This window comes from Malus domestica, chromosome 10 (genome assembly GCF_042453785.1).
Source record: "Malus domestica chromosome 10, GDT2T_hap1".
In the NCBI taxonomy this organism is placed as follows: domain Eukaryota; kingdom Viridiplantae; phylum Streptophyta; class Magnoliopsida; order Rosales; family Rosaceae; genus Malus; species Malus domestica.
The window spans coordinates 11,988,291-11,998,639 of NC_091670.1; the positions used below are offsets into that span (position 1 = coordinate 11,988,291).

The window sequence follows — 10,349 nt, forward strand, 5'->3', positions numbered from 1 at the left end:
CATGACTTCAAATTGCAAGTGACAGAGCAATGAAGAATTATTTGCCCAGATCAAGTTGAATGAGTTCATGAAATTGGAGAAGGGTTGAAAGCATTTCAGCTTTTCCAGATTGAAAGAAGGCTATTAAAGGGTAGCTGAATGAAAGGTTTTCTGTCATATTGTTCTTGACATAAGATGAATCTGAGGTGGATGAAGTGGGATTGCAAGGTTGCAAATGATTCAACTCTGTGTTTTGTTTTCTGGTCTCATAACAGTGATTGCAATTGTTCTTCCAATGTCAAACTGGGTTACCTCAGTTGAGATTGAGGGGGATTATTAAGGGTAAAAATGTAATACAGTTAGTAATATAGTTAGGTAGTTAGTATTTGGTTAAAGTAGTTACGATTTCTATATAAACAGTATGTGTAATCTTCATTTGATGAGTTAATACAAAAACCTATTTCTCTCTCTAAACTCTCTCTCTCATATCTCTCTGTTCATTTTTCTGTTCATTCTTTCTCCTTATTTTTCCCTTCAATTCCCAACAATTGCAATGTAGTTAACAAAGAGTTGGTAAAACATTAAAAAACATTTGTGATAAAACCACCCTAAAAAATATGGGTAAATTGTTATTTGACTCCTTGAATTATTACCTTAATTGAAATTAATCCCTTGAACTATTTGAAATTAGCCAATTAACCCCATGTCAGTAGAATCCATCCACTATTTCGTCAAATTCAAGAGCAAATTAGTTTTTCCATCATCAATTCTTATTTGTCAATTATAACTACCAATAAATTTATGATATATGGACACAAATTAATGTGTAATGATAATATGAAATGGTCCTTATGTAAATGTTTTGGTTTTTTTATGTTTTATGATTATGCTATATGTTTTACATATTATTTTGTATTCATGTGTCATAGATTTATTGGTGGTTATCATTGACAAGTAAGAAATTGATAATGAAATGATTAATTTGTCCTTGAATTTGATGAAATGGTGGACGGAATCTAACGGTAGAAGATTAATTAGTTGATTTTAAATAGTTTAAAAGGTTAATTTACCAAAAAATAATTTAATGGTCAACTTCAACCGGATAATGGTTCAGGGATTAAACTGCATTTTACCCAAAAAGAATATATATATATATATATATATATATATATATATATATATATATATATATATATATATATATCGTGCCTCGTGTGCCCTTCCCTTCCCTCTCTCTTACTCTTTCATTTGAAATCCCCAAATCCCAATTTCAGTCAATCCCCAATTTCCCTGATACCGATTTCCAATCCATCCCAATGGCGGCCTCATCCCCACGCGAAGAAAACGTCTACGTCGCCAAGCTCGCCGAGCAAGCGGAGCGCTACGAGGAGATGGTCGAGTTCATGGAGAAGGTCGTCTCCTCCCTCCCCGAAGGCGAGGAGCCCACCGTCGAAGAGCGCAACCTCCTCTCCGTCGCCTACAAGAACGTCATCGGCGCCCGCCGTGCCTCCTGGCGTATCGTCTCCTCCATCGAGCAGAAGGAGGAGAGCCGCGGCAACACCGACCACGTCGCCACCATCAAGGAGTACAGAGCTCGGATCGAGAACGAGCTCTCCAACATCTGCGGTGGGATCCTGAAGGTTCTCGAATCGAAGCTCGTTCCGTCTGCGAAAGTCGGAGAGTCCAAGGTGTTTTATCTGAAGATGAAAGGGGATTACCATAGGTATTTGGCTGAGTTCAAAACTGGGGATGAGCGTAAAGAGGCGGCTGAGAACACCCTCAATGCCTATAAGGCAGCGCAGGTTTGGATTTGTTTCGATTTCATTTGATTTCGGTTTGTGGGTTTATTTGATTGGAAAGTTTTTCATTGTGGGTACTTTTTGTATTTGGATATTGTTGTGGATCTGATATGCATTGGTTGAATGGTTCTTATTGGATTTCGAAATTTCGTGAATTTTGTTTAGGGATTTATGGATTTAGAAATGATCTTCAATATTTGTGATCCTGTATTTGTTTATAGATGCATGCAAGCGTTTGTTTGATTTGTACCTGTGAATGCCTGGTTCGAATTTTCATCCTTTTATTGTTTGGGTGGACATTAGCAATAGAAAAATGGGTTCTTGAGGCTTGATTTAATTGATGATTTGATTACCGCTTGCATGCCAGTGCAGGTTTGATTCAATTTCTGTTATGGTTGAGGAAGATCATTTCTGGAATCTTTGGATGTCCATGATTTGTCATTGATTATTTGTTCTATATACAAAATACAGTTTATATTTGGTAATGGTTATTCGCTGTCAATCTGATCATGGTTCTTTTCATGATTACATGTAATATGCTTGCTGGCATATGTTCTTATATGATTACGTGTATGACATATTGGGAATATGGAATATTTAGTGATAGTTTGAAATGGTATTAACTATGGCTGACTGTAGAAATCTGTTTCTACCTGTTAATTTTGAATTACATAATTCTTGTTTGCAATTTGAGATATATGTTTTTGTGATATTCATGCTTTGAGGTTACACATTTTTAATTGATTCTTGTCATTTGTTGATATGATACTTCCTGTGTTTGTTCTAATACTCTGTTCCCAGGATATTGCAACCTCTGAGTTGGCTCCAACTCATCCCATCCGTTTAGGATTGGCTTTGAACTTCTCTGTGTTTTACTACGAGATTCTAAATTCTCCTGACCGGGCTTGCAGCCTTGCAAAGCAGGTGAGGATATTTACTACGAAATGCCCATAATCCTACTACTTAGTGATTTGTTTGACCCACTTGGTATATTTATATATCCCCCAATCAATTATGGTTGTATTAGATATTTGGCACAAAATGAAACTTGGCCTTGTTCTTTCAAAAAAGTAAATATCTGGCGCAATGGATAAGTCACAATCTTTCCTTCTCAGAGCTCAAAAGTTTGCCGCTCTATATTCTTGCATGCACTCAACAAACTCAGAAATATATATCATTTGGCTTCACATCTTTTATAGTTGCAGACAAACTTGTGATGCTGAGTGAAATACAATATTAGGGTAAACTTTAAAGATTGACAGTGTAATTTTGTAATTTAGTAAAAAATCTCTCAAGTTTAAGATCATATTCCGGTAGAAATAGGTTATTAAACTCATACCAGCATGCTTACAATTAATCGGATTATGTTCTTAATGTTTGTTGTACAGTAAGTAATGCTTGAAACCTCATGCTCATGGATAGATAAAAAGGATTTAGGACTGCTTGATTTTTATGCCATTTTTTTTTATTATTCATCTTTATTGCCTCAGAGTTATTATGCTTCTTTATTGACTTTACATGTTCAACATTTTATTGATCATATATGTTTTTCTTGTGGAACTATTGGTTATATATTCTGTCCTGTATATTTAATTATTTATCATCATGGTTCCTAATTATTTTCTTGTTTGTGTCGCTGTTTCAACTAGGCTTTTGATGAAGCCATTGCAGAGCTGGATACACTGGGAGAGGATTCATACAAGGATAGCACTCTGATAATGCAACTTCTTCGTGATAATCTCACATTGTGGACTTCAGATATGCAGGTTTGTCCCTATCTATCAAACTGTCTACAGCTACAGATGGATGCTTATGCACTTCATTTATTTATTTTAATGGTGATTGTTTATGAGTCATTTGGCTGCATGCGTTATAGGATGACGGAACAGATGAGATTAAAGAAGCACCCAAGCCTCAGGCTGAGCCACAGCAGTGAAGATAATCGTCCTCCGATTCTTCATCTGTTCTCGCTTAATTCTTGGCGGTTTGTTATTCAAAATAAAACGGGGTATCTGAGTCGTTCTGTTTGCATTTTCTAGCTTGTATAATTGTCGGATGGCAAAATCAACGTATTTTAGCTATAATTATTTACATGTTTAAGTGTAGTACAATTAGTCTTAACTCATGGAGTGTGGGGCCAAAATTTGAACAAGGCACAAGCTTGTGTATTGTTTGAATATTCTTACAAATTTGAGTAGGCTAATCCATGTGTTTGATATTTGCTTTCGAAAGGTTGATTCGTTTAATTTTGGGATTCTCTCTTTAGTTCATCCTGTTTAGGTTGGTGATCTATGTACCTATTTATTCGCGTACCCGTCTGTCCCAATTACTTATATATCAAGCAGATGTGGGTTAGGCCAGATGGATAGGTAAATTAGAGTAGTTTATTAGAATATTGCCATAATCCTAGTATGACCATCTAAGTTAGGGTGTGATATTAACAAATTCAAACTGTATATTAATTCGGACTATGGAATTCAAAAGTCAGTACCGATTGCCTGAGGCCAGAGTGTATGCATCATGCTTACACTCCGGCCTAAGTTAAAGGGATGGTCGTTGTTCCATCCATCCCGTGGAGCATAAGTTCTGAGAAGAAAAATGAACTTGGAAATGTAACAGAACGTGATTTAGTGCTATAAGTGGATCGAAATTCACATTTTCACCGCCAAATCCATCTGGAGGTTGGTTTTGATGGACCAAATGGAACCACTTGGATTGCTTTAATTTTGGGATCGAGCTGGTTCTTGTGAGGTGGAGAAGATGATAAAAATGGACAAGGACTATAGTATTTTGATTTGAACTTCCATCTCCTAATCGTTATAATAAATGAAAATTTGTTATAAATAGGCAAAAGTTAGAGAGATAACCTTTGCTAAGGACCTGAACGAAACGGGTGCGAAATATCACACTGTTTTGTTTCATAACTCTAACATAAAAGGATTGCAGACAAAAGAGGAGGGGAGGGATACTGATATTCAGTAATTTTCTCTTTTAGTTGCTGTGTTGATCACCCACGGGGTGATCTATTTATAGAGCCACATCCGTAGGTTTACAGTGAATGGAAAGTCACACCCGTGACAAATCCAACAACATCCTTGATTTTTCTCTTTTGAAAAAGTACCACACAACAAACTCCATTCTATTCACTATTATTCCCATGTGGGCATTCAATTATTCTTACAATTATTACAACACTCCCCATTGAATCCCCATATATCAACATCAGTTGCCTCATTGAAACCTTGTTTGGAAAAACCCAATGGGAAAAAATCATAGCGAAGGAAAAAAAGTACAACTTTACCAGAATTGTTGATATAGTGTTAAGCATGCTTATGTTGCCTCATTAAAACCTTGATAGGAAAAACCCAGTGGAAAAAATCCTAATCGAAGGAAAAAGAGTACAACATACATGTATCATAGATGCTCCCCCTGAATTGTATCTCCCTTTGATTCTGCATTCTTCAAATTCAGTTGATTGGTAAGCCGATGTAATCCGATTCCCTGCACTAGCTTTTGAAACGTGCACTTTGGTAGATACTTGGTGAACAGGTCTGCCAAATTTTCATTAGAATGGATTTATCTGACTTCAATAACTTTACCCTAAAGCTTATGTGCATTGAAAAACTTTAGAGATATGTGTTTAGTCTTGTCGTCCTTCATGGATCCTTCATTTGGGCAACACGGGCTGCATTATCTCCATGGATGACAGTTGTGGTGTATGTCTTTGAAGGTAGACCACATGAATTTCGAATATGATGGATCATTGATCTTAACCAAGAACATTCACGACTTGCTTCATGTAAAGCAAGTATTTCCGAGTAATTGGAAGATATAGCAACTAATGTTTACTTTGTTGAGCGCCATGAAATTGTTGTATCTCCATTAGTGAACACATATCCAATTTGTGAGTGGGCTTTATGCGAATCAAAGAGAAAACTAGCATTTGTATATCCAACAAGGATCTGGTCATTTGTGGATTTGTCTGAGTAGAAGAGACCCATGTATGTTGTCCCATGAAGGTATCGCAATACATCTTTGACTCCCTTCCAATGGCGAATTGTTGGATCAGAGTTATACCTTGCTAACAAGTTGACTAAAAAAGCTATATCTGGTCTAGTACATTGTGCTAAATACAATAAAGTACCTATTGCACTCAAATATGGTACTATTGGATCAAGGACCATCATCTTCTTTTGGACGGAATGGATCTTTCTTAATGTCCAAAGAACGAACAACCATTGGCGTGCTAAGTGGATATGCCTTGTCCATGCCAAATCGCTTCAGGATTTTTTCAATGTAAGCTGATTGATGGACCAAAATTCAATTAGCACAATGCTCGATCTACAAGCCGAGACAATATTTTGTTCTCCCAAGGTCTTTCATTTCAAATTCGCTATTCAGATATTCAGCAATTTTATTAAGCTCTTCGGGGGTTCCAACTAGGTTCATATCATCGACATATATTGCCACAATAGCAAATCCAGAATTTGATTTCTTAATGAACACACAATGATGATTGAAAGCATATTTGTCCAGATTGCTTCAGTCCATATAATGATTGCCTTAATTTGATTGAAAGCATACCTCGTGGTTTATTAGTCGTATCAGGTAACTTAAGTCTTTTTGGAACTTTCATATATATGTCAGTATCTGATTCTCCACATAGATACGCGGTGATGACATCCATAAGTCACATCTCAAGTTTTTCTAAAACCACTAAACTTATTAAGTAACGGAACGTAATTGCGTCCATTACAGGAGAGTATGTCTCTCCATAATCAATTCCAGGTCTTTGTGAAAAACCTTGTGCAACGAGTCGTACTTTATATCTTGCAATCTCGTTTTTCTCATTCCATTTTCTTGTGAATACCCATTTGTAACCCACGGGGTTTACACCAAGCAGGGTTTGGACTACTGGTCCAAAAACACTTTGCCTTTCCAAGGAATTTAATTATGCCTGGATTGCATCTTTCCACTTAGGCCAATCTTGTCTCTGTTTGCATTCATTAACAGAGCGGGGCTCAATATCATCACTTAATATGATTTCACTGGCTACTGCGAATGCAAACATGCCGTCGATGATTATTTCATTTCGATCCCACAATTCGTTAGTACATGCATAATTTATGGAGATTTCTTTGCTTTCATGTACTTCTGTCTCTTCAGGGACATGTGTCTCATCAAGGACATTTTCTTTTTTTGAAAGTTTAGAATCATAAATTGTGGATTTGTCATTCATTTTCTTTTCCTGAATGATTTCATTTGGATTTAGCTGTGCCACCATCTTTCTCTTTTGAGGGGCTAAATCTTTTGAACCTAAGGGTCTACCACACTTCTGGCGTGCACTGGATGAATCATTCGCTGCCACTTTATTTTGTCTAATAGAGACATTAATTCTTGCAGGCACATTTACAATTGGTATATGTGATTTTGTCACTTTCGAAGCATCATTAAATGTATCTAGCATTTGATTAGCAATACTTTGAAGATGGACGATCCTTTTCATTTCACTTTCACATTGACTGCTTCATGGATCAAAATGAGATAAGGTAGGTACAACCCATGTCTGCTCTTGACGTTTTTCTGGAACGGTCTTTTCTCCCCCTAGCGGCAGGAAGACTATCTCATCAAAGTGACAATCAACAAAACGAGCTGTAAACATATCATGTAATGCCCTGAAAATTTAAAATATATGAATATGTGGAGTAAATAAAAAATAAATCGAGTTATGGTTATGAAAATTGAATTGAGAAATTTTAAAGTTTTGTTTCCGAAAATTATTATAATTTACATCATAAAAAAATTTATCGATAAGTGAAAAGAACGAAAATGCCCTAGTTGACTTAACGTAATTATACGAGGACGTATTTTATCCCCATATATTTTATCGTATTTATTGATATATTTGGATAGAGCTTGACCTCACGAGTGTGTAGGCGAAAGCCGTTCATGAAACGAAGTTATAACAAAAGAGTTATTAACGTTTAAAGTTAGGGACATTTTTGAAATTTTGGTCTCATTTAGAAGGCTCCAGATTTTTTGGAGCAATAAGGTGTGCCACGTGTGTGGTTGGGATGAAAGGAAAAGAAGAGAAAGGAGAATGATGGACAGCTGAGATGAAAAAGAGAGAAGAGAAATGAGGGGGGGAGTTGCCCAATAAATAAAAAAAGGAACGGAGGGGAAAGGAGAGAAAGGGGAAGCGAGGGATCCTCGACCCGAACCTCTTTGCGACCCAACCCGGTCAGAAACAATGGAACTCGTTGGTTTCTCTGACCAAATTTTGGCGATTTAAGCCGACCAACCACCTGAGAAACACTCCATGACCTTCCCTCTACCTATTACACCCTAAAATAGATGAAAATTGGCCTTAAAATTATGTAAACCTCACCGATGGGTGTGCGGGTTCTTAGATGTTGATCCATCAAATTTGAAACAAATTCCTTTGATCACCACCACCTATAGCATCCTCTTGAGCCTAGAAACAAAGCCCAAACAACTGTAGGGGCGGTGGAGCACTGGAGGTGACGGATCGAAGCCACCCATTTCTAGGCTTTTTGATGGGCTTTAGAAACAGGTATGAAAATTGCTCCACTCAACGAGATCTACATTTCTGTGAAATTTGGTAATTTTTGGAAATAGTTGAATTTTCCGACGAGTCGGGGTGGCCGACCGCCACTTGCGGCGGTGCATGGCTAGAGGCCGATGCTACCCTTTTAAGCTAATTTTGATAATTTGAATCCATATTTGTTAGGCATTTGGTGTGATTCATTTGTTTGAGCCTAGTTTAGTGATTGTTAGTCACTTGAAAAATTTAGAAAATGAGTTAGAAATTGAATTTGTGAACTATGATTGGCTTGATCCCTCCGAATGGTACGTAGGCAATCTAACAAGAAGTTAGATGCAACCATAAAATAAACGAGATTAAAGATTATTGCAAAATCGTCCAAGAGAGAGAAATGTTAGTAAATTATTAACATAAAGATTAATTACGACATATTTGGGCCTATCACCATGAATAATTTCTGGATAGAATTTCTGGGGCATTACATATCACCTGTCAAGGGTTCCAAATATCTAATGATAGATGGTGAATCAAAACCCACATATATTCCTAGTCTGCTAGACCATTTTGAGTATGGACATGAGGAACAAGATGTTCAACATCAATGCCCAGTGTTATGCAGTAATCCTCAAAGGTTTGAGAATTAAATTCACCAGCGTTATAAAGTCGGATTGACTTAATGGGGTGATCTGGGAACTGTGCTCGCAACCTAATTATCTAAGCAAGAAGTCTTGCAAAAGCTACATTTAATGTAGACAATAGACAAACATGTGACCGTCGGGTAAATGCATAAACCAAAACCATAAAATATTGAAATGCTCTACAAGGTGGTTGAATAGGCCCACAAATATCCCCTTGAATTCTTTGCAAAAATGATGGGGATTCAACATCAATCTTTAGTTGTGATGGTCTAATTATCAACTTTCCTTGAAAACAAGCATTGCAAGGGTTATCATTTAGGATAGCAATATGTTTGCTTAATAATGGATGTAAATTAGAGTTGGTAATGATCATACGCATCATGGTGGATCCTGGATGACCCAAACGGTCATGCCAAAGCAGATAAATTTTTTAATCAATGAACTTTTGGTTCATGACAGTATGTGCTTCAATTGTTTTTATGTATGTATAATGTTTATACCATACTTAGGGCCTCCGTATTTAGATCTCTTACAAATACTTGGGGGACTTAAATGTAATTATGTAATAAATGAAGGGGCAAATATGTAATAAATGAGGAGCCCTTATTCTATAAAAGAACTCATCACCCTCACAATTGGGAGAGGCCAATTCTTAGTCTTAACCCATCATCCTCTCAAAGCTCTGACTCTCATTCAGAGCTCCTTCTCCTTCATAATACTCTTAGAGAAATACAATATCAGTGTGGACGTAGCCCAAACCTTGGGGTGGACCACGATACATCTTGTGTTATTTACATTTCTTGCAGATTCACGGTCGGATTTACGTTGTTCCAAGACCCCTCCGGTTTTGTGCATCAACATTTGGCGCTGTCTGTGGGAATCGACACGAAAAGCTATGTCGGTTCTTTCTCAATTTTTCATACCTCCACCGTGAATCTGCAGAAACCCAGGAACCAAAGTCACTACAAAACCTAAGGGACACTGGCCCCTCTCTGAAAAATCCCTCTCTCTATCTAGTTTGTTTCACAACCTTCAAACCAAAGCTCTCACTTTCTCTCTCATCAGAAGAATCTCCAGAAGAGAGAGAACATAAAAAATCCTTCAAGCATTCTCGATTGAAGGTTCGAATCTTTTCAAATGGGCACGAGGAGTGAGAATGGATGAAAGGTTGCAAGAAAAGCAAAAAAAAAAAAAACAAGTACAAGAATAGAAAGAAAGAAAGAGACCCAGAAGATGAAGCAGCAACGATAGATAGGACGAAAAAGTTTGGAACTCCAAAGGTGGTCACTGGAAGCGACGCCGTGCCATGCATGTGAGACGAGGAGAGAGAACACGCCACTGAGTGCATCGAGGTTGTCCAGAATCATG

General features: G+C 37.2%; 1 protein-coding gene across 1 annotated transcript; it reads left to right on the top strand.

Moving 5' to 3' along the window:
• Positions 1–1,171: 1,171 nt before the first annotated feature.
• LOC114827559 (14-3-3-like protein 16R) lies at positions 1,172–4,009 on the top strand. The gene is made up of 4 exons (XM_029109600.2): positions 1,172–1,781; positions 2,580–2,702; positions 3,428–3,544; positions 3,655–4,009. The coding sequence occupies exons 1-4, from the start codon at positions 1,296–1,298 to the stop codon at positions 3,712–3,714; spliced, it is 786 nt and encodes a 261-aa protein (XP_028965433.1). The 5' UTR covers positions 1,172–1,295; the 3' UTR covers positions 3,715–4,009.
• The last annotated feature ends 6,340 nt before the right edge of the window (positions 4,010–10,349 follow it).